At 33.4% G+C, this 26,116-nt stretch overlaps 1 protein-coding gene across 1 annotated transcript in view; it reads right to left on the reverse strand.

Moving 5' to 3' along the window:
• Positions 1-2,081: 2,081 nt before the first annotated feature.
• The window catches only part of LOC119643662 (zinc finger protein 2-like), a 52,088-nt gene continuing 28,053 nt past the window's right edge, over positions 2,082-26,116 (reverse strand). The window contains exons 6-8 of the mRNA XM_038043058.1: positions 17,692-17,873; positions 2,216-4,216; positions 2,082-2,128 (exon numbers count right to left, since the gene is read on the reverse strand). Coding sequence (XP_037898986.1) covers positions 2,082-2,128; positions 2,216-4,216; positions 17,692-17,873 — 2,230 coding nt within the window. The remainder of the gene's footprint in view (positions 2,129-2,215; positions 4,217-17,691; positions 17,874-26,116) is intronic.

Raw genomic sequence — 26,116 nt, forward strand, 5'->3', positions numbered from 1 at the left:
AAGCGCTGCAAGAAGGCGACAAATTGTTTTTCGAAATTAAATTTATTGGCAATATTAAAAAAATTAAGACTTAATATAAAATAAAGCTAGTAAAAAGATTATATTCGGCTGTAAACGAATCTCTTGTACTCATCACGATTATGCTAAAAAATACTTTAAAAAAAAGAAAAACCAAATTTCCATACTCTATAATGTTGTGCGAGCGTGATTGATTTTTTCTCAAAATACTTTAAAAAAAAGAAAAACCAAATTTCCATACTCTATAATGTTGTGCGAGCGTGATTGATTTTTTCTCAACGTGGAAATTTATATCGTGTGTCCGTTGCAGTTTGCGGAAAAACAAACTCAGAAAGCCGGAATATATTCAATTGGCAAAAGGACTCGCTTCTATATTATACGATTTCTCCCATTTTCAATATCAACCTACGTACAACGACCTGCACCAAATTTGAAGTAGGTGTCTTAAATTCTGCGATCATGAGTACGTTTACCACAGCAATCAACAGATAAATAGACATACGAACTAACAAACATTAATAGAACGATTCAGATTTGGTGCTAACTAAGAACATGCATACTTTATGCCTTCTCTGAAGCTTTTTGCGGTGTAATGCAAATGTTTTGACGAAAGAATGAAATTTTAACATTTCATAACATTCAGTAGGTGAGGCCGCTTTTTTTTCATTTTTGTACAGGTACTGTAAGACCACCCATAGAAACAAATGGAAATTTTTATTGTTATATGTGTTGTGATTTATAAGTATTGAAAAGAAAGCTATATTTTTTTATTTTTGAGAACAGAGGGTCGTCTCAGGATAGTACTGTACTACGTCTTCGTCCTATGACCGATTTGGCCCGATTTCGATATCAATTTGTACATTAGAACTTCCAGTTATTCTGTGAAGTTCTAGATAGCTTTCCTTTTGCGACCAGGAGAATGTGTTTACTATAGACATTAGATCTACAGACACACAGACAAAATGAATACACCACACTGTGAAACCCAACCACCTTTTTATATTACAGCTTTACTTTCTTAAGCTTATTTTGGTTGGTCTTTACTTTTTGTGCCGGCTTTCTTCATCACATCATGACATATAATTTTTGCAATCCCAGATGTAACTTTCTAACATATTTTATTGTCAGTGTCAATAATTTACGAAGCCAAATATAGATAAATATATATATATAATTTACCGGATAAAGTATAGATATATTAGACTAATGAAATATAATAAAATTCTTTGAAACACTCATCAGAAAACATAAAAAGCATCAACATTCTCCTTGGTCTTCACTTTGATTTTCTAAACCGTTCTATATTCCTTCCTGGTTAGCATGCGTCTGTTGAAATCACGATTTCGTGGTTCCCATGTTGAAACTTTCTCGGAAAAAAATTTGAATTCTGCGCACTACCAATTTTTTCATTGCCTGAGAATAGTTTAAAAGAAATTAATAATTTTGCTCCTTTAGTTTTGTTTTCAATTGTTTTATAAATAAAAACCATTGAACTCAGTCTCAGTTATTACAAAGCCGTTCGTAAATAAATCAAAAAAAACATCGGCATATGGTGCTTATTTCTTAAAATTACTTAGCACACTAAAATAAGAAAATATTTAATACATCTTGAGATATCCTAAATGTATATCATGCATGTTGACGGGTTGTGCTGAATCAAACAGCCTAGATGTGCTTGTTTAAATAAGTTAACTTCTGATAAGCTAACAGTTCAAGCTGAGCAAACAAAATTTGAAGTTACATCAAAAACTTCAACTTCGCAGTCCGAGTAATGCACCAAAAAATGCCAGATCAGCAGGTGCAATGAATTATCAAGAATAATATCAAGCCATCGCAGAAATAAAAGAAATATAATATCATTTGTAAATTAGAATACGTTTTAAATTTTACTTGTTTTTTTAACTTAATAAAGTACGGTCACACTGACTAAGAAAATAAAAAATATTTTTTTTAACAAACCTACGTAAAGGATGGTTTATATTGCGAAATGGAAGATTTCTAGGAATTTCGATCCAACTTATATACTTTTTCTTTTCTATTAATACTCTAATTTTATTTATTAATTATGAATTTAAAAATATGTTAATATCTCCACTGGTCATATTAATATCTTTAGACGTCATATCATATGTTGAAACGCATCAATGCACAAGATGTATACATTGCTGGAATGTATATTTTTTTTTACCGAACTTACCTTCAATTGCCTCGTCATTGTCGGCAAAACTATCATCAGCAACTAAGAGCTCCGATTGTACTTGTTGCTGCTGGCAAATTGCTCGGTCAAAGCATGGCGAGGACTCTTCGTTAAGTTTGAACATCTCGCCTACACTGAGCTTTTCAAGCTGTTCGCTGCGCCTTTGCAAACAAGCAAACTGTTCCACTTGTAGGTGACGTAAACTTTTTACGTGCTGCAACATTTCCAGCAAAGATAAAGCGCTAAAATTGCACACTTGACAACACAATATATTTTGCGTAGCGGGAGCGTCAGGTAGACTGCCTGCCGCCGCTGTTGTCGTTATTGCCGATGTCGATTTTAATGATGGCGAAGAGGATTTGTATGATTCATTCTCTTTGCTGTTGCTTTTGCTATACATACGTTGCTCCTGTTGTTTCTTTTCCTGCTGTTGCCGGTGCTTTTGTTGCTCATAAATTAAAGAATTCAGGTGCTTAAATATCAAGAGCATTGCATCGTGACGCATGTGTTGCGTGTGCAAAGACAACTTCTGAATAGAGTTTGTATAAAAATCGCAGCAGTTGCACTTGATTTGCACACTATTGCTGCCAATTTGTTGTTGTTGTTTTTGATAAAATTTTAGCTTGTGCTCGTTGCGCTTTCCACCCTCGCGCACATGGTTGATAAAACTTAGCTTTTGAAGATGTTTGTCTGTTTTGCTGTGCAATTGAAAATTTGCTTTGAGATTAGTTTTGTAGTTGCATAAGCGGCAGATGTAGTTGTTATTCTGTATCACCATGATGTCAGAAAACAGAGCAGTGCTGGCAGAAGAAACATTGACAGAAGCAGTTGTAATCGCTGGAGAACCGCCGCTACTATTGATATTCGGAACCTCAGTAAGGGATGAAGTTGCGTAAGGATCAGTAGCACTCGTAATTACATTCGGGGTCAGCCCACTGATAACCGGCTGCCGAGAACGGTCGACGAGCAAATGCTGATTTAATTCGTCGAGGTTGTTAGTGTTAAAATTTGAGCAAACTAGACAGCTGTAAAGCATTGTAGGCCAGGGATCTGGAATATAAGGTGGTGATTCCATTGTCATGCTACCATCACTGCTCCCCAAGTCACTACATGGTGGTTTCGTGGAGAAAGGTGACTGTTGCAATTCGTTTATAATTGGGGAGATCTCTTGTGGTTTGCTCAAGGTTGCGTTATGATTATTACCTACAATTTGGAGAAAGCCTTTCGAACTAGTTGGTAACGCGGGGGATGGCATCAAACTACTTTGACATTGAGAAGCAGCTATAGCTGCATTTTGGTGCAAAAATTGTATCATTAGCGCTTGATTGTAGGCCAAATCGGCCAAAGCTACTTCTGGTATAAAACAACTGTTTTGTTGTTGTTGTTGTTGTTGTTGTTGTTGTTGTTGCAAGAAGGTGAACGCATGTATATGTTTAATGTTGTTTTGTAAAACCGTCAAATTATGCATATGTTTCTCGCTTGTCATGTGTATGCGTAAATTGCGTGCTACCGACGTTTCATAACTGCAAATATCACATCGAAAGGAAGGTTTAGTCTTATGAAGGCCACCAGAATTGCTGTTCACGTTTCCAACATTACTGTTCAATGGATTTCCCCCTGGGGTAAGAGCGTTGTTATTGGTGCTGCCACTGATGGTATTGCTGGCAGTGAAAGTTGCGGTGTTACTGCATTTACTGTTATTGATGCTGATCGATGGTTGTTGGTGCTGCTGATGTGAACTCGTACTCGTTGTCAAATTCAGTTTAGATGTTGCCTCCAAATTACCACCAACAGTTGCCACCCCACCCGCCGCTACGACGGCCGCTGCAACCATATTCTGTGAGCTATTAATCTCTTGCATGTTGTTCAAATGCTTGTCTGATTGCATGTGGATAGAAAGGTTACCTTTGGTAGTTGTAGAATAGTTGCATATTTCACATCGATATGGTTTGTAACCGCAGGAGTAAGACTCACCGCGGGCTAAGCGGGGGTGTTGCTGCCCTATAGCAAAAGAAATGATGATGATAATCATTATTATTATTATTATTATTATTATTTTTATTATTACATTATGCTATATTATGTTATACTACATTTTATTATTATTTACATAACTAATTTCTATATTAATTGCAGTATATTATCTTTTATAAACCAAAGCCAGTAGGTTAGTCACCCTTACATTTTTTTTAACATGATGGTATATGCGCACTTATTGATGTGAAGTATTCTGGTCATTTTTAGAACCAAATTGATCACTTCATATAATACTTTTTTTTTTAAATTTTTATTTATATTTTGGCTTTAATGGCTGTTAAGGTTTGAGAGGGTAGCCCTACCTTATTAAGGATACTCCTAAAGAAAGAAGAGAAAAATTTTAGTTCTTTTTTCTGTTTAGTGCAGCGCAGTTGTAAAGATTTGCTATTCAGTATGATGGTGTTGAGTAATTGGTCGCAAAGAGAAAATTATGTTGAACAAAGATATGTATAAGACATATTAAAGAAAAATCACACCGGTTGTTTTTTATAATGAAGTATATTAGAATATATTAGAATCTTAATTTATTATGTGCTAAAGCATTATGATGCCAAAGACATCGTCAATAATCGTAAAATCAACTGAAGTTTATAAATGCAGAATCTAAGAGCGAGAAGGTCAACAGCTATAAAGACTTATAAACGTAAACGTTAAAAACGATTCTTTGAACGCAAAAAATGATTCTTTGAAAAATCTTGTTTAGAAATCCCAAGAATATAATACTTTGATAGCTGTTGATGTCCTTTGGTGGTTTGCTTGCCTTTGAAATAGGAAATATTTTGAAGTTTTGAAATTTTCGAAGTAGCCCGTCGCTAGCGATTTTCTGGGGCGCGTTTCACGCACTCAACATTTGACGACGTCATCACTTGTGAACTGATCCTTCGGAACATCAATTGATAGTGAGCTCAATACCGCAGAACGAATCATATGCTCTCTAGCAAGCGAGCTTAAATTAAAAGAAATCTTTACGACTTTCTAGAATGTTTTTATTTGTAGATAAAGAAAGTTTACCACGAAAAGGCCTTTTTAATAACGAATGCGCAAATTTAATTGCTTCATTCCATAAGAATGTTTTAGGCTGCTGACTTGTTCTTGATAACCACCTCATTGTCTTCGATACTAACTTCTAAATTTAATTAGGTTCAGTATGTGATCAAATTAATTTTAGGGTACCTTCGCGTTGGCAACCTTCCCAATTAGATTTGGTTATTGAAATTTATATAAGGATTATATAGAGGAAATAAGCTTAGGTATAAAAATTGGACTGGTATAAATTTAGAGAAAAGGACACAGTATCTAGTATTCAACATTTGAATATCAATATTTAATAACTAAACGTTTTTCAGCACGAGATTTCACCCTTTAAGGTCATTAGTAACATTAACAGCTAATTGAGTGGTGTTATGTTCTTTGAACATCGGTATCAATATTGCTCTTATGTACTGTAACCTCCTTCACGTTATGCCATCTTAAAAACCTGTTTATAATCAAAGGAAATTTTATTCAATCATGATAGGTGAAACCTTATTATAATTGTGATAGGTTGAAGATGAAGTGGAGATATTAAATTTAAATCGAATAACATTGGATAATGATCAGACACTTTGAGTGGTTAGTGTGATCTTAGATATTAACAAGAATTTCATGAACTAAGAAAATAGATACGCACTCTTGAATAGCGAATTGTAAATAGGAATGAAGAAGTGAGATCAGAGAGTATGTAGTTCCGTGAAATACCTCTCGGGCAACCCCAAATAATCAATTTCCCGACGAAAACTTTCTCATATATTGTGCTGTGAAATTAGCTTTATCTGAGTAGCAACTGATTCAAGATTTAGGACAGCTACTGTAACCCTTCAGCACGGTCTATGCCGACTACAGTTCCAAGGTTATTAATTAGTATATATATAAATATATACTAAAAAACTTAAGAATATTTTAAATTTTTTGTTGACCACTCGGTCGGTTTTCGTTCAGAAGTGTGATCGAAATCACTTTCTTAAGTTTTCTTAAAATTGCATGAAAAAGTTTATACAAGAAATTATTTTCGTGTAAAATTTTAGAAGGAAATATAAAAGAAAGAATAAAGAAACGAATCATAGTGCAGTTTACCGAAACAACACAAAAGAACAAAAGAGTAGTTAAAATAAATCGAGGGTTGTGACGAAACTAAGTCAATCATGCTTTGTTTTACTGTCAACAATAATTTTTTTTTTTTTTGATTTTATGGTAGCTCATAGGGAGAATTAACTATCATTTATTATCACTTCTGTATTTGTTCGGGCATATACATGACCAATGATTTCTTCAGCTGATGCAAGATTCCAAAAATTAGGACACTCTGCAAAGTATCAAATATCAGCGCACTTATATATCCCGAAAGGAATGATGCTAAGAAAGACAAATTTTTTCCTCTTACCTAATTTACTTAGAGAAATATGTAATCACCTATCTATACATAAAATGATATTTGCATTACAATTTGTCTCAAACATTGTTTTGTTAATATCAGTGGTCTACATATTACTATGGTATTTTCATTGTTATTATTCTGACATTTCCAAACTATTCTTATCGTATTTTAATAATGCTTTTATTACTGTTGGTATTACTATTATGTTTATATACCAAATAATGATAATCAAAAAAGTAATATCATTTGTAATAAACTCCATTATTATTAATCTTATTATCATTATTGATATTAGAATTATCATAATTTTTTATTTTATAATATTAATATCTCACTTTTCCCCATTCGTTTACATAGGCATGAATTCCTTCTACTAAAACAACTTAATTAAAATACCCATTTTGGGTTACGTGCCTAAGTTTATTCTACATTCCTCGGTTGTTCCCGTAAACTAATGTTTTATGTGGTGAACAGTGCTAGCGTTGCTGATATAAAAGCCACAGTTTGTGCAATGAAGGTTTATTTGATTCTCTCTTCAATTTGGTACCGGACTACGAAGCGGTAAGAAATTATCTGAACTTTTATTTTTAGAGCTAGGTGTTTATTTTGATAGGTCCCTTTATTAGTTTAGCGAATTGGTGCGAATTCACTGTTGCTGTTCAATAGTAAACAAGTATAGAATTGTAAGCTGATGGGCTGTGAATAGACAACATCGTTGACCGGGTTAACCAAATACTTGTCATGCGCAAACCACTTAGTAAATTGTGATAAAAAGCCAATTGGGATAGCCGGCGGAAATTTTGCCATAAAACAGGTTAGGAGAAGCAAAAAAATTAGAAAGGGAGCGCGTAAGGTTGTGAGAAAGCTAAGTGGGTTAATCGAAGGCAAGCAAACTCATTTAACTGAAAACTCTACCTACCAATAGGGTCTGAGAGCACAAGTAGGGCGAATTGGTTGGGAAAACAAGGGCATTCGTTGAAATTGGCAGTTACTAAAATAGGACCCAGCACATAAATGTAGTGTGTCAAATGATGGCAGATTTTGTGAGACGGCAGAGACAACAGAAACATTGCTCGTACGAAATGCAGAAGAAACCAGACGCAATTCGAACTGCGTCCCTACCGCAACAGATCGACAGAGTGGATTTAGTGTAAAAAAATTGCCGAAGCAATTCCTGAATCTAACCAAACCAACTGCGGGAGAGCTTATGATTGGGACGATAGGTGCTCCATGCTTGAGGTGTATAATCGTATTGATGAAGCAATACATTTTCGGTTAGATGCTTCACCCACATCCATATCAAATAGGAAGAGCTTCACAACTGAGTTAATGAAAAAATTTCCAACGGTAAAAGACGAAGCCGATATCCATTTCAAAATGTCTGGCAGCATACGTAAGCACTATGCGTGTATAAAATATTACTGCTTTAGAATGTCAGGTTTAGGTAAACGATTTGGTTCACATGAGTCTTCATTCTCATATATAGACGCGAAAGCTTTAATAATTATGAATAGAAAACGCAAGATCAGTACAAGGTGTTAACACTGGCTAGGAGTGAAATTGTAAACGAATATGAGAGATATGAAAGAGATAACCAATGATCTCAGCAAACGAGAACTGCACACAATAACAACGTACAAGCAAATACGAATATACTTACGAGCAATAAAATGAAGAGGAATAATGTAAATACGCAACCAAATGAACGAAAAACGAGCATTGCAAACCTAAGAGGAAAATAATGTCGGATATGATAAGGGAGTTTCTCGATAAGAAAATTATTTTTCCGTTAGGGTCGGAATATGCGAACCTTATCGCGTTACAATAGAAGAAAAATGGTTCCGATCGAATTTGCCTTGATTATCGGAAATTAAATAATTTAATAGAAAACTTCCCCATTCCAAATATTGAAGAACGTTTACAACAAGTAATGAGTTGCACATATTTTATTTATTATATCAAGTTAAGATGGCGTCCGAAGGTCGAAATTATACAACTTTTATTACTAACGACGGGTTATACGAATTTAATCGAATGACGTTTGGGATTAAAAACGCAGCAATTGCATTTCAACGCTTAGCGGCTAAGATTCAAGAAACTAGGTGAAAAATATTACACAATACAAATCACTTTTTTGTAGTTAGCAGTACGATCGATGAAATGTTAATTAAATTGGAATTAGTTCTCAAAACTAAGTAAACTAGTTTAACATTAAATCTCACCATATGTGAGTTTCTCAAAACCAGGATTGAATTTCTGGACCATCAGTTGACTTAACAAGGTATTATTAAAAAAGAGGCGATAGAAAAAGTACCAGCGTCCAACATGTAAAGTTGAATTACACAGACTCCTAGATCTATTTGCATTTGATTTTCGATTTTATCCGAACCGTTGCGTAAGTAAGAAAGGGACAGAATTTGTGTTGTTAAATGAGCTTTTATTGATTTAATAACTAAACTTTCATCCTTTCGTGTAATGGTTGCATATCGAATAAGCGTCGAACATGAAGTTCATGTGGATGTAAGTACCATTCGGTTATTTCTCTTTCAAAAGTGTCTGTAGTTAAGCAAATACAATTAACATTATTGACCAAATACATATTTATTATAGTCACTTTTTGTTTTCCAAAGCATAGGATTTATTATAGTTCGCATTCGAATCGAAAATTATTTATGTATTGTACAGCGTTAAGCTTTTCAGTACATTTTCCGATCTTTATTCTGGCAAAGCAATCCTTTGCGCCATGTCCATACATGTGACAATTATGATATTGAATAATTCAGTTCTTAATTTTCTTTTGATACTTCCATTTTACACTGGTCCTAAACAATATTTTGTGTTGGCGCTTTTAAACAGTTAGCTTGACAGAGCAATATTTAAAGTTCACATCGTACAGTGTAGATATATATTATATAAAATATAACATTTTAGTACATTTTTTAACTTGCAGAGAATCTTTTTCACATTGTAGTTTAGCATAGTCTTAAACTGCAGCAATAAATCGACAAGGGTGCTGTTTTGCGGATTGGCGAAATATGTACTTTAGAGTTTTTCTTAACATTATCCGCGGTCTTATTTACATTTACTTCTATTTCCTCGAAAGCATCATCCATGAAGGCTGGGAAAGGATTGAAAAAGTTTCGGCTAGAAAAGTTATATTGAGAATTAGACATGGCATCAAACGGAACAATAGTTTATTGAACACAAAACTAAATATAAGTTAAGTTTATGAATACAAAGTTTAAAATAAAGATAAATTCAAATAAGCATAGCACAGTTAGAACAGCGCCACGGTCAGAGATGCTCCGAAGTTTTTTCCTTGTCTTTTTGTTAAGATTTTTAACAAATTACAAAAGTATTTTTTAGTTGAGATTATTGAGAAGACGTGTTAAGGGATATCGTCGATCGACTTAAACCAGCTTTTATAGGAGAAAAATAATCCCTGATAAGGAAGTAGCAAATCAAATTTTATATTAGATGGCGACATCGTATCGTTTAAGCTGGCTGACACCAATACAAGAATACCAGCAATTTCATAAGAATGAAGTAAATGTTTTGTTTAGTCGATAGTTTCATTTTTTTACGTTTCCCCAACTTTCGTTTGACGTAGAGTATAGCTTTCTCGGACGCCAGTAATTGTTAAACATTTTGTATAATTGTTCAATAACGTAAGTAAAAGTTAATAGTTTAGAAAGACAAGTTACTAATTTCTCAACTCTGATTTGATAGTACTCTAATCTTCTTTTCAAGTGAAAAATTTGAATTTAATTTAGTCCACAGACATAATTGATGTTATTTTTTGTATATAATCAAAACCCATATTTATGTATATCTATCTTGACTTTTATCTTTAAGTTCAACTACTTAGTTTTCATCTTCTTCATGAAGTAATCATGAATCGTTGCTACACGGTTTTGTACTGTCTGTGCTTGAACACTCTACTTTCTTAATACATTAAATTTGCTAATTAGGTTTTTATATCATCTGTCAACCTTTTATTCTTGCCTACCCACTTTCCTAAGTCATCGGATTATCTGTGCTTCTCCTCCCAGTAGTAGCATGGTCTGCAATTTTAAGACTGTCATGTCAGAGGGTAGAGTTCGATGTTTGCCTTGGCCTAGCTCAGCAGAAACAAAAGTAAATATATAGATTATACGTCAACTCTTCGTCCGTTACGGTGTGCTAGTCGTTATTGTGTGGTATGCCTGGCCTTTAAGTTCCTCCTCCCGTCGTGCATCTTCCTGTAGCTCTGCTACTGTCATCCTTTCCTATCTCACCAAAACCGTTATAAGCGATTTTCAATTTGTGCACATATTGAAACTATCTTTTATTTGGCACTAGCATCAGATATCTATAATATCTCTAGAGATAAGTATTATCATTGGCATCAATCAGCCTTTCAACGTATTCCTTATTGCTGCGTTGAACGATTATCGGCGCTATCATCGTGTTAATTGTAATGTCAAATCTATGTAAGATCGGCTATTGCAAATAGGCTCTTGTCTTATTACCGTTAATAGTGAAGCTACTGCATTTGATGTTCATATTGCCATGCTTAGGAATTTATTCATCGAGTAATTTCACTGTGTTTTTTTCGAAAGACTTTTTTTTCTTCATTAAGAAAACTTTATATTCTATGTCAGCAGCAGTAGCTCATGGCAGTACCTTCGAAAGTATCTTCCACGAGAAGACTGAATTAAATCTACGTACAGCTCAATTCAGTCGATTTAAGTCAGATTTTAATTTTTCATTTAATTTCTCTATACCATAATTGCATTGACCTTTAAAAACAGAAATTACCTTATAATATGTATAAATCATGTTTATTTAATAGCAATTTATTACGTTGTTGCAATTTTTCTTTTTCTGTTGTATTAATTAGAAACTATAAACCCACAGGCCAATATACATAGCTACATTAGTATACATCATGTGCATAGAAAGAAATAAAGACCATTCAAAGGATCATTTTGCTCTGTCATTACCAATAGTAATCGTCGAGTGTCTCTATTAGACCACTTCAGGCGTGAAGCCAACTTTTTCTTAAAAGCATTTAAGGAGTCGTCAAAGGATTTCGAAATCAGCAGAAGCGTTTTCTAGTATCGAACTAAATGGACAATAAACGGACATTCAAAGCCCTTGATTTAAACAAGCGCAGTATTAATATTATGTACTCCGCTTAGAAAATAGTAGTCGTCCGATCAAGAGGGTGGGCACTTATAAACGAAAGATTTTGTACAGATAGATTTACAACCTTCGCTTTGGGGAGGCAAAGAGAGAAAATATCATTGTTTTCTTCATTTGCTCTCCCAAATATTTGAAACATGCTTTATTTAAATAACTACATAAAAACTTATTCTTTCGCTAAAACGTATTACGATATACATGCATTTAATAGCATTTATTGACTGATTTCTTTCCACTTTCCTCTCCTCCATGATCTTGCCTATCTTTATTGCCGATCTCATAAGACTAGCATTCCTTCCAGATTTTTTTACTTTTTAAGCATAAGCAAAAGAATGCAAACAAAGACTATAAGTATAACAAGACCACTTTTGTTTGAGTTCATTGGTCGTTCCACTTCTAATATTATGCAATGAAAATAGAGAACAGACAAAAAGTTACGGCAATCACCTACTGCGTGCATACTACAAGGTTTATTATGAGTCTATGGCTCCTCATACCAGGTAAAGCTCATTAGGAATTACTCAACTGTCTTCTTCTCTCGCTTCTTAGTGTGTTATAAATTTAAAGCAGCCCGAGATAGCAAAAATTTAGAGAATGCACCACTTTACACTTTAAGCTGATCCGTAATTTTATTTGAACTTTTAAGATATTGAAGGTTTACTTTTATATGATCCTCTAAAATCAACTTTCGGTGGGCGTCTACAATCTAAAGTGTTTGGTTAATTATAATAGAATATGTATAGTATTTCTTGTTATATCTCTCATTTAAGTGAACATCATCTCAGAATGCATCTGTAGTTCAAACCATCGCTAAGTGCATCGTGCTTCATAATCCTCCTTCATAATCGCAAAACTATTTTCTGACAATCTACCTTATATTGATATTAAATTACAAAGCATATGAAGACATAGACGTTCCTTTCTTGTATGCGTTTACGAGGGTGGAAATTGCAATGCAATCAGAAGATAAGCCTGCAGCTTAAAATACCGTAATCAACCAAGAGATTTTTCGAAGACGTTTACGAAAATAAATTAGTGTTTGCATATACTATTATTACTGTAAAAGAATTCAGAAAGATTGGAAAGTCAAGCGTACCGTATTATATTTCTAACTTACAAATTATGGAAAAATAATTCATAAGAAAAAATATTAAAATAATATCCGGTGTTCTCAATTTACAGACAATGAGTTATTAGGTCAATCCTTTTCGAGAAATCAGCATTCTTGTCGTTAAGCTATTGGAACCATTAAGAACATTCATTGTCTTTAGCGACCAGCAGAAAAGTGCACCAAGTTTTCATTTAACCGATGATGAACAGTGGTTTTATTTAATGGTGTTAGCACTACGCTGAGCTTTTCCAAGCATATCGGACAAACGTTTTTCTTTGTCTGGTAACAATATCAACAGAAAATTTGTATCCAATCGGTATTACGAATGTCATCAATTGAATTAACTGCAATATATTTTGATCTTACTATTGCTAAGCTTACTGGCTTCGAGATATCCAGCAACTTTATCAGTTATTTTCAATAAATACTACTTTTAAAACAAATTACGGTGAGTGCATGATTTGAGTTCGGAGGTAATGTTTGAGCCATTAACTTCACAGATAAAGTAAGGAAATTTCTCTTTTCATGTCATCTCCGCCAGAAATTGAACAATTAAAGATCATAACGAGCGCTGGCAGCACACAGATCTAACTGCCGTAACATTGCGGTAGGAAATTATGAGCTGTAAATCCGTTCTCGCAGGAGAGATAACGGTGAGAGATTGAATGTCCCCAGAGCAATTTTAATTTCTAATTTTTATAACCGGGTTTCTTGAAGAACCTGCAACACTAAGCACGCATATATGAAAAAATCACTTATGAATAAGTTAACAAAATCTGAGGAATAAGTTATATTTTACACAAAATTTTTCGTACAAAAGTTCTAAGGCTGACAGGTTTGACTTTTTTTTCGAATATAAAGAGGTCGCCACGGAAGTTTGCGACAACCGTGAGCGAGAATCAGGCTGGATCCTACAACCCAGTTGAATGTTTAATTAGATGTTTTCAATTTCCTTAAAATGATTGGCAGCTACATCTCCGTAATTCTTATTTACTTACGTTGGCTTTTTGAGTGATGTATTTAGTACGTTCAGCTCGAACTTAACTTTTAGTTTTTTGAAAATTGTACTTATTTTATTATTTTTTAAAAGTTATGCGATTAAAATATAATTTGCAGATTATCGCAGGACTATCCAGTAATATTAATCTCAATATCAATCTTACAATATTTGTTTAATACCTCAAAATTCCACTTGTCTACCAGGAATGAGCTAAATTGCTCGCAGTACCGTAAACATAGAACTACTCTGCGTTTAAAAGCAAGCCCATTTGTCACAAACTACATCAGATGAAGCTGTCAAAATTTCCACGCATAATCTATGGTCGATCGAATGATACCTGCACAAAATAAAAAAAAATCGGTCGTACTAGCCAATGTTATAGTGCACCAAAATTGCATTGTTTTGCCAAAACCGTTTAATGCCCGAAAGGGAGCTTCAGAGATCTCATAAAGCATATATATTTTTTGCCAATGTCTATTAAACGTAAGCAAATCGTGGAAGTAGTAAACTTATTATTATGTAAATAATTTAATTATGTACATGGTTTCTTTTCTATATCGAATGCGTTTAAAATTATATATCTGTAAATGTCATTTGTAACGCATTGGTTATTAAACTTATCCATGCATAGTACGATATACATAGATTTCTTCGACTAATTCTGTCAACTTTTGCTACCTGACGAGGATTTGTTAGTATTCTAATCGAGCATGGTTTTTCTTTCTCTTTTTCTATGAGGAAAACATAAAATAGTAATATGTTTTTATTCGTATATCCGTATCCATACACTTATTTATTAGAGGAGAATATTCTTTCTTCAAAGCCTTATCTTTGAATTACAATATAAGTTAGCGTAGCTAAATTTATTTATGAATCGTAGATACACAAAGTGGTATTTATAAAGACGGTCTTTTACATTCTTCGACACCATATTTGTCCGAACATTTTGATATGTAAAGGGAGCAGTAGATTAATGTCTACCCCTTTAGCAAATCTTTGTGCATTTCATTTAAATCGACAAATAATTAAATTTTAGAAAGCTACTAAAAATTAAGTTAAAATTGTGCGGATTTTATCAAGATAGAAAATTAATAAAAGGTAATGGTAAAAACTATGTTTAATCTGTATTTATAGCTTGGCTTTGGAAATGGTATGCTTTTGGTGGTCTAACGATAAATATATGGGATACCTAAATGAAACAACATTTTTTTTTTCAAACATAAAAAGTCTTTCAGCTTTTTCGTAATGGGTTTTATATAGCTTTTCGAATGTAAATCACCTATAGTCGATAACAAAGCTCCAAAAGCCGCAGTCGTCATTTTTTGTGCATTGGTAACAACACTTCGGATTTCTTATTCTTTATTTTTGGAATGGAATGGAAAACATTGCATAAAAGTTTAGTTTGCATATAACAAACGGGCGGCAATTTTATTTCAAAAATACAGGAGCTTTAAATGGTAATGTGAACTGCTTTCGTTAAGTTGACAATCGCCGTTAATATCTAAAAGTAGTTTTCGGCGTTATAAATTAGAAAGTCGTTTGCCTTGCAGACTAAAAAATAGCCAGCGGTCTCACTGTAATAGATTCTGCTAACTCAGAACTATTCACTAATCAAGTGACTACGGTGCATGCGGAAGAATTTTAGACCGCTTTAATTTAAAAATTAGATGAAGAAGAGACGACGGCGAAGATGAATTATTTTAGTCGGCAATTTCATTTTTTACACAAAATTTAATATAAATTGTTTGCTCAGGAAATATGTTTATTGCGATCATTGGCCGAGAAGGAAATTTAACGATTACAAAAGCTACTCTAATTAATAAAGTGACAAAAATATTTATCTAAGTTTGGTTTCTTGCTTTCTGGTGGGGTTTGCACAAATCTAACAAAATATAAGGAAATTATATTTAGTCGTGGTCGAATTTTTTATATCCGTCGGTTTTTGCTAAACAAGAAGAAGAAAAATTAAATTTTGGTAATCCATAATAATGTAAAGCAAATCCATCGTTTGTGAATGTTAGGTTTTTATTCAACTCCTTTTAAAATTAATTTCGTACCGCTGAAATGTGATTTTTAGGATAGATTAAGCTTTATTTAAAAAATTATTTACAGAAGCTTATACTTATAACGCTTTAGTTATCGTTCTGCTCTTGTTCGTTGGAATATTGGAATTTAACTCTCTTGCCTCAATTTCACTTTTCGACTGTTTTACGACTGACCCTGCCTTCTGCAAATATTCTGCCTATATGTCTTTTTACAAAGAAGCTACCATTACCTAAATTCATCACAACATTTTTTGCCCTTTAATCTTTCAATACGTTTTTCTGTTAAATTTCTGCCCATTACTATTAATCTTTTCGCCAGTCGCCGGCTGCTCGATGAAGGTAACATGCAGTTTCTTCAAAAATCGAATAATTTTCAGGAAAACTCAAATCATCAAAAATTGTGTTTTTGCAACAACATGTAACGTGCGTGGCCGTTCGTTTTTATAGACATAATGGAAATTAGCAAGTTTGCATCGCTGTATCTGTTGTAATATGTGATATTATATAATGAATAAAAGATCCGGTATCTTTGATAGATCTTCAATACCAATTTGCGCACCAATGGTCACCAATGGCCAAATTTTGCGAGGCTATTGGCATTGGGAAGAAGTTTACCGCATATGTTAAACATACAGAAAGAATTGCATTGGATAGACGGCCATACTTACGTAGATTCAAAATTTGGTATTAATGAAGAATATATATACTTTGTGCGGACTCTGAAGCTTGCTTCTGAGTACTGCAAATAGAATTTAAATAAACCCCAACCTTAGAGAGATGGGTATAAAAATTATGTTTAGATTTGTTAAATTAATATTTCTATTATTACCTAGTATTTTTTTTTTTTTTGTAAGTCATATGTAAATTCGAGTTAAAAAATTTTCATCGTTAGTTACGTTCAATTTTACAAGTATTTCGATAGAAAGGAAAGTTAGTCTATCTCTTAAATCTCTCTTGTAACTTTCTTGTAACTTTGTGTGACTTTAAAGGTGAAGAACACAATTAGATGCAAACATGCGTCTATGGAGTTAATTTACTTGCGCTAAAGATATAATGGAAATTGAATTGCACAACCCGTAATAATTCTTGGTTACAAATTTTTTAGCTGCAAAAATCAGGAAATTTAATGAAATATGTTAATTATGTGTGTGCAATACAAAAAGCATATTTGATATTAAATATGGATGACAGCAAGAAGGGTTGAATTGATGAGACCTTCCAGCCCATTTCAGGTTTATGTAATGTTGATGATTTCTATCTAGAGTATTGTTTTGTTATAATATGGAAAGAGTGCTTAGCTTGCTTTTGCATTTCAAACCTGACTACAATTTTCTAGACATAAAAACATAGTACAAATAATGTATGAACTCTAGGAAATTCAAGAAAAACAAAGAGGGAAAGAAGAATAGGATTTAGGATTGCTCTTAATTATTTCTTCACGGCGTTGTTAGTTCGAAAACAGTGCTTTACAGCGTTTATAACATTTTCGATATTTACAAATGTACGCTTTAAATTTTTAAACAAGAAAAGTTAACTTAAGTGTAGTTACGCTTCGACACATACATCTTTCCACGTATACAATTAGAATTTAAATTCGCACAACTATTTTGAAAAAAAAGGGTTAGAGCAGCGAGGCTAACTACTGATACTTAGCATTAAAAGCATAACGATGTGCCGATTTACCTGCTAAACAATATCCACAAGCTGATTCTCCATCTGGGTGTTTTTCGCGCATATGGATCTCAAGGGTTTCCTGGTACTTGTAATGCCAGTTGCATTGCGGACATTTAAGGGTTTTGCAAGAATTCCGCGTTGATATTGGTATGTTACTGCTTAATCGCGCTGAACTTAAAATCATTTCACATCTGTAAACATAATAAGAAGGACAAAAACGATATTGGTATAAACGTATAGATTTTCTATTACAAAGCGATTTTTCTTTTCAATCCTTAAAGTAAATGCATAAGCTTAGTATTGTTTAAGAACGTAACCGTAAATATAACATCATCTCTTGGTTTGTGTTTTTTGAAAAAGTTATTGACAACATTCACTTGGCAACCACTTGACAGAACGCACAACCGTTTTAGCGATCCCGCGAACATTCCAAGTCAAGTTGCATCATGAATTAATCATATAAAGCATCTTAGGTGTAATCTTTGTCTGCTTTAGGGCTTATAACAAACTAAGAATATGGGTTTGTGAAGATACGTATTACAAAAAGAAGAACTTTTAAAAAAGTCCTGAAATTATTAATACCCTTTAGGAGTTGTATTTAAGCTAATGAACTTACACAGTATATCGGAATAATAGCAGGACTTTGAGCTTTTAAAACCAATATATAAAACATATCTCTTTGGTCTACGTTCAAGTAAAGTTATCATAGATTTTTTAGGTTTTATGTAGTGTTTCGCTTTAAGTTTCGCCTCTAGCAACACTGTCACAAAACGATGCTTTCATAGTTAATTTAAATTTCGGGGATAGGAAATGGTCAAACCTAATAAGGAAAGTACCGTAGATGTTGGAGCACATAGACTTGTTTTTCTTTGCAATAGTCGGCAGGAGGGTTCCTTAATCCAATTTACAATTTGCTGTATTTAGCATAACATAGAGAGAGAGAGAGAGAAGCGGGAACGTCATAAATGCAAAAATCTACCGCGATTTTTGAATTGCCAAAACTTTGGCCAACTTAAAACCGTTTTCAACAGTACGCGGTACGTTTAGTGAGTCCCAATTTAGCTAAAATCGGGAAGATCAAGTTACAACTAAATATGTAGTACCTACGGTGAGTGTAGAGCATATATACTCTCATAGTCTGTCCAAGTTTTCATCTGCTTTTCTTCTGCCATTTCACAATATTTAAAGAACAATCATCGTTAGGGCAAGGCGGGAAGACGGACTCGATATTTGCTCTGCTTAACGGACAGCCGTTATGCGCCACATTCCTCCCATCTTTTTGTAAAAAAAAAGAAAACAAACGCTTGAAAGGAAAGCCAGTCGAGCAGATGAGAGCGGCAAAGAAAAGAAAAAGAGATTAGTTTTTGATTAGTCTGTGCTGAGAAGTTCTCGTGAAAAATTAATATTTTTGTCGTTTCTCATAAAAATTAGCCAAGTCAAGTCAATGTTCACGCTGCGCAGTACATATCAAAAAAAGGTGCAAAGTAAAATTGTCAAATTGAAACAAAAGAATATCAAAGCTGCGTATAAATTTTTTTATAGACGAAAAGGAGTAATTTTTATGGGAAAAAAATATTAAAACTAGATTCATATTTTCTTAACAAAAACCATGTAAAAAAAAATCTTTTGTGCTGTAAGAAAATCAATGTGTGGTTTGCAAACGTTTCTTTAAGTAATTCCGTCTATTTTCATAAAAGTTACTTCAAATCCATTAAGTACTCCTCAGAATTATCCGAGTAATCTACAAGAATTTCTTAAAAAGAACCGTGAAATTCAGGAACTACCAAAGTAGATGTTTGAGAAGTCACCACGCTAAATGTGAAGCTTTCATCGATTACTTGGAAAACGTATTTTGTGCAAATACACTAATGTGTCATTTCCCTTGGTCTAATAAAGCATTTGATTTTGTGTCAGCTGATTTCAGACTATATCTTACTGTATTGAAATTGAAGACGTGTATTAATATTACAAAGTAATTCAAATTCACGAGTAATTAAATATAAAGAAATAATAATAAAAGTAAGCAAAAAAGTTTGACGACTGTACTATTTTACAACTTGATTTCACTTAAAGACTATGCGACTTTAGAACTTCACATGCCGACCTTGACTTAACGAGTGACGACTTCTCTATTTTCTTGCCACATTACTTCGACGTTTTACTCCTCGTTCCATCAGCTCTCGCTGCTTAGTGCTATTTTAGGCATCTACACTTTACATAAAGAAATTTTATTATACAACAATGTCAGCCGAAACGGTAAATTGCGATATACGTATGTATATTGGCGTCTGAATAGATGCATCTTTATTACTCATTATAACAAATGCAGAAAAAACTGTGATTGTTTGTAACCTGAACAATACTGTACCTATGCAAATGCTACAATAATTAAACTTATAACGTATTTTAATATATATTGTTCAGTTTTAAAGACCTAACAAATTTAGTAAAATTGTTATAAAGGAGTTTACCTGTGTTTGAACAAAGTGTGACGAATTAAGGAAGTAGTTACATAATATGATGTTTTCAATCATATTAGCGGACGGGACCGAGAAACGGAATATAAATCATTGAAAATTTTACATATTGCCTGAAGATGATGCAAAAACTCATAATTAGTTCATCGTTGCGGAAGCTTTCAAAGAACACAGTGTCGTCGGACCGTAGTAGGAACATTAATGTCTATATATAGGTGTGAATATTAATGCCTACAATAGAGAGAATAGTAAGTGATAAAAGAAGATATCGGTTAAGTGAATTTCGCTTAACAAGGGAGGACGGCTCATCAAGAGAGCTCAACTTACTAAGAAGGGTTTTATACGCGTTAAAGTTTTCGGAGGCAGCGGAGAAACCATATATTTATTGTCCAAACAATTTTTAAAAGACTACATGCATTTTTGTCGGACGACACCTTTATCTGGTTGCCATTATAGCGTACACCTTTGGTTTGACCGAACAACTCACGGAGCCAACAAACAATAATTCCGTCGGTCCCAGAACGCTATTTACGGATACATTTCGAATACAACGACTCCATATTTACAGAAGTTTTTCTTTTCGTTGTTTTTTGTAGGTTTGGAAGTAAACAAAACTATCTTTGTATGCAAATGTAAAATGTTACTTTTCTAGTTGTTCAACCTAGTTTTATTGTTATTAAGTTTGCATGCAGACTCTAAATGTCCACGGTTCAATTCTCTATTGTGCGTTAGTTTAAGTTACACAATAATTATTGCAGACTTTCTGAACGTTCTTATTTCACTAAAGAAACTTAAAACCTTCAATTCAAGCATTTGTAGACACCTGCTACTTCTGATTGATGTATTAACATTTGTAACGTCCGCGTACAAATGAAGTGTAGGGGTTCTGTCGGCTGCTTTGACCACTACTCTATCGCAATAGAGTAAATAAAATCGTAATAACGGTCTGCCGATAGGCGAAATCACATTTGCAAGAATAGCGACTTGCCGTTATGCAAAGAGAAAAAGAGGGTAAGTTTCTGAGTGGTGTTGGTTGAGGGTAGTAGGCAAAAAGAGATCGATTTGAGAAATAATTTTGGGCATTTGCTAACGAACATCTGGAGGGGAACGTTTAGTTAATCATTAAATGAATAATGTAAAAAATTATTGGTAAAAGATGACTTTTTGTAAAACAAATAGTCGTGAAGTATTAATAAAATGTTAAAAAAGGTTTAAGCAAGAAAAATGTTCTATAATAAAAAAAAATAGAAGAGGGTTTATTAAAAAAAGAATAACACAAATACAAAGAAAAAAAAAAACTACACTGATAAAGAAATGTGTTTGGAAGAGAAATTAAATAATTAAATGAAATAAAGAAGTTGTAAAACTTATTCATAAAAACTCAAGAAGTTACTAATTAAAAGCTTTCGAATTAAAAATTTTATTATGCATGGCCGAAATTGCCCATATTTTCACATTGCAACTCTGTTTAATAAGAACACAAAGAAACAAAAAAAAATAATATTGAGAAAAATTGTAAAGTACAACAAATACATTGTAACAGAAATATATTGTACCATAATATGAAATAAACTGATTTCGTTGAAAGAAGTTGTAATTAAATTCTTGCATGTTTATTTGTAACATTCACGAATTCGATATTATAACAAATCGTAATAAGACTAGAAATTTATTATGAGCTGAAAAACCTACTAAAACCTAATAATAATGATTAATTGGATTTTTTGCCGTCAGCAAATGTCCCATTAATAAGTACACCTGGACTAGAAGCAAATAGAAGGAAACCCCCAAAAAACATCCTCAGGCATTTTTGGGTGAGAAATCAGCTTTAGTCAATTCAGATAATCTAATTAAACCTGCTGCGCTGTAACCGGCTGGAAATATGTTCAGCGATGCTATTATTCTACCAAAATCAAATCTTTTTCAACAATAATAAACTTCCAGACCATCCATAAATCAACTAAAACAACAACACTTTGCTGTAAACATGAGCCATCCGTGGGCACCTATCGTTAATTCAAATTTAGAAACAACACAGAATCATAACAATATGCCGTGGGTAACGACATAGACAGTATCATCGAGTCCATTCTCGGCATAAATATTTAAATGGTAAGCTAAATTTTAGAACTTAGCTTTGGATATCCACTGCAACTTTTTTTAAAATGTTCATTTACAAACCGATCATAAACCAATATATAAATCGAACAATTCATAATCGGTGAAAACACAAAATTAAGCGAACGAAAAGAATAAGGAAAAGTCTAGGCAATAATGAAAGATATTTTTAGTAAATAAATAATGTAACTTGTTAAGACGACAAAAGGATAAAAATGCTTGGCTAAGGGGTGTACTTCATCTCTGAAGCGGAGTATGGGTGGATGTGCTTGCGAGTGAGGATAGGGGGTAAGGAAATCTACACTGACGGGCTAAGAAGGGACAGATGAACAAACAATACAGACAACAGACCTTACAGATGAACTGAACTCAAGGGCCCCGTCACACCCCGTGAACTCCTTATGGGTTTGGCTAGACCCTTCTTCTTTTTTTACCTTATTTTAAGTTTAATTTTTTTTTGTCATGCAGCACGGCGTGTTGTACATTTTGTAGGCGTTCTACCGCGCAAGGAGCTATGCCGTTGACAAAATAACGCCCAACGAAAAATGGAGACCAGAAACTTTCGTATGATGTAATTTTGTTTTTTTCTCGATCCTTTTTAAAAGGTGGTAGCTTATAACGCGGACAAAAATGGTGAAAAAAATACCAAGATATATTAAAAAAAAAATACCGAGAATTATTAATTTAATTTCAACATAAGTTGGTCGCGACAAAAATCGCGAACGAAATTCCGAACAAGGTTTATAATTAATTTATTATTCGGCTTGATAGTTATATTGATCTCTCACGTTGTGGCAAGACATGTTATATGTCTGAACATTTTATTTATTTTATTTTTTTGTTGTTCGTTGCGAAACTGCTCCTCGCTAAACGCACCTTTATCGCCGAGGCCTGGATTTGTTGGGAGGGGCGGAATATAAAAAGGGAGTGAAGGATGTAGGGGCCGACAGGGGTACCTAACATCGGGATGCACCCGGAAAGTCTCCGGGTTTCCGACACTTGATGTAGGTAGGCATTTTCATCACTTGAGCAACGGCACCATGAGAGATTCCTGGGTAGCTTGGTCTTCGAGTCATGATCATCCTTGAAAAAAAAGGGAGGGAGGGTACCTGAACGGTACGCCCAGCAAAATCATGTATTTAAAACATGATGGCGTCCGGTCGTTCAGGAGTAGAAAAATTTTTATGTTTTTGGGGTCCGGTCGTGAGTAGACGAATGGGTTTTCCCACCGTTCAAGGGCTCCGCCACAGCGGAATTAATTCATTAAAAAGCGAGAAAAATATATTTAAAGCTACGGCGCAATCCTTTTTTTTAGACTTTAAAATTATCAAAAAAAATATGAAAAAAATTTTTTTTTTTGACATGTACCATAATAGACGAATCACACCGTAGAATATTGTGTTTGAATAAGAATGATTTAAAAATTTTATATATCGAATTCATTTCAATTAAAATATAAATAGGTGAAAATGTGAAATTTGCATTACAGAAAAACAAGCTTCCCAAAACTTCCGAAAAAGCAATTATCATGAAACAAAGAAACCATTTGAAATAATTCACAGTAATGTATCAGTGATTAATGTGACGTATTTCACATACCCACTTAATTTTAGTATAATTAATCTTAGTAAGCATATTTATTTTTGACATTGTTTATTTTAGCAATAGCAGTTATTTCTTGCCATTGGTCTAAGCATTTATTTGCATTTGCCCTAATTTTCATTAATAGTAACGTAAACATTATTTGTAATTATATTTCAGCATATAAAATATACTCTGTAAAAAATCAGGAACAATTATTCTTTGAATCAGAGATCAATCAAACTCCATATACAATGCAATATATGCTATCAATTCAATTGAATTCAAAAACATTGACTCACTTTCATCATAATCCATAAATCAAAACCAGGTACATCATGAGAATTTGCGAAGTACGCGAATGGTTAGATTAGGATATAATTCTGAAAATAAATTATAAATTTTATTTCATTTTCTATATATCCTTGACATGATAATCGTTACATATTCATAACAATGATGATCTCTTCAATCACACTAAATCAAATTTGAATCATAACATGGCGATCCTAACATTTCTCATTACAATGTTCATAACATTAAACACAAAATAGTGAGATATGCTTTTAAAAGAATAAATCCAAAGTATTCACACAGCACACATACAGGAAAAAAGGTAAAAAATGTACAGTTAGATAATGGAACGAAGTATTGTAATGGTGTCTATGATGAGTAATTTCTAAAATATGGTATTGAAAAGCGTTTCAGTACATCCGATATGTTTCAATAAAACGGTCTGAATGATGAAACAGGCCCTTCTTATATTTGAGGAGAGGCATTGAATATACGGCACACGAAATCGTTGCCGCGCAAATAGTTTATCTCTCCCAAAACGAAGAATATAGTAGAATTCCTAGATCAAATGTCTTTTAGAAACGCTTATGTTGATAATAATGACAGCATATTTTTTGAGATGCTTAGTACTCCAATAAATGCTGCTCCTTGCATTGAAGAAAGAGTAAGACGGGGTAATGTTTCAAACCAGAATATCGAAAATATATCGTCATTAACACAGTCTCGAGTCCAGAAACGTGGAAGCGAACGTCTACCCATAGCACAAACGGGTAAAATAACTCGACCAAAATGCGTATATCACAAGATATAATAGATAAAAAAAATTCTTAGAGTTCGGTTTAAGAAGCCATTAAATGCCAAAATGGAAACTTATGGACAGAAGCTATGCAAGATGAATTGACAGCTCAGCTAATCAACGGTAAATGAATGATAATCGAAAGGCCAATAGACAAAAGAATCATCGGCAATCATTTTTAAGTCCAGAGAAAGAAAAACGAAAATTTATAATGGAGAAACATTTTGCCAAAACCTAATTAAAGCATAATAAAACTAGTAAGAAAATTATATTGAGGGGTGGGCGAACCTTTTATACCTATCACCGAGATTCAAAAAAAAGAGAAAATAAATATATTTTCATAGTCTGTAATTATGGGTAGGCGCAGCTGATCTTTTCCATTTTCAGAATAAAAGTAAAAAATTTATATGATATATGGATTGTACTTTATGAGTAATAAGCGAAAAACACGCAAAGCAGTCGTGTTGACAGTTTTTTTTGGCGTTATAGGTGTGTTTTTTGTTTTCAAATATTCTGCAACTTTGCGGGACACATCTTTATTTTTGCGAACCGGAGAATGCTTACCGCAGATACTGCACATTTATGCAGACGGAGGAAATTATTATGCATTATAAAATTGAGTGGGCGGGGCCTATTTTTCCATGTTGTTGGAAGTATTATAGCATTACAATAGTACATGTTCAAATTTTTCTAGATTTATCTGCTGTGGTTAATGAGTAATGAGCAAAAAATCAATTTTTCATTCCTTTTGGAAAGCAAAGGTGTTCACCGATTTGGCCTATTTTCAAGACTAACCTGCGTGCAAGAGCTTTCAATGTTTCTGCTAAATTTTAAATCGATAGAGCAGTCTCGAGAGCAGATTGCGATTGGTATGCCTGCAGATCAAAAGTACTGAGAAATACCACCACTTGAGATATACTGCGATTAGTTGTTAAATGTTTTGTTCCTTTGTTCTCAGTGACACTAGTTCTTAAAACTGGGAGTAATATATTAGGCAAATTTTTCCTCGCAAGTATTACTACGCCTCCTCCTCTAGAAGTCATTTCCGTAGATAGGAAATTCGGGATGGAGATATTTTAGGTTTAAGTCAGATTTTGGACGTTAAAAAACTATGGACGTTATAATGGATAAGAAAGTGAAATAATACAAAACTTTTGTTCTGATGTCG

This window comes from Glossina fuscipes, unplaced genomic scaffold (genome assembly GCF_014805625.2).
Source record: "Glossina fuscipes isolate IAEA_lab_2018 unplaced genomic scaffold, Yale_Gfus_2 61514, whole genome shotgun sequence".
In the NCBI taxonomy this organism is placed as follows: domain Eukaryota; kingdom Metazoa; phylum Arthropoda; class Insecta; order Diptera; family Glossinidae; genus Glossina; species Glossina fuscipes.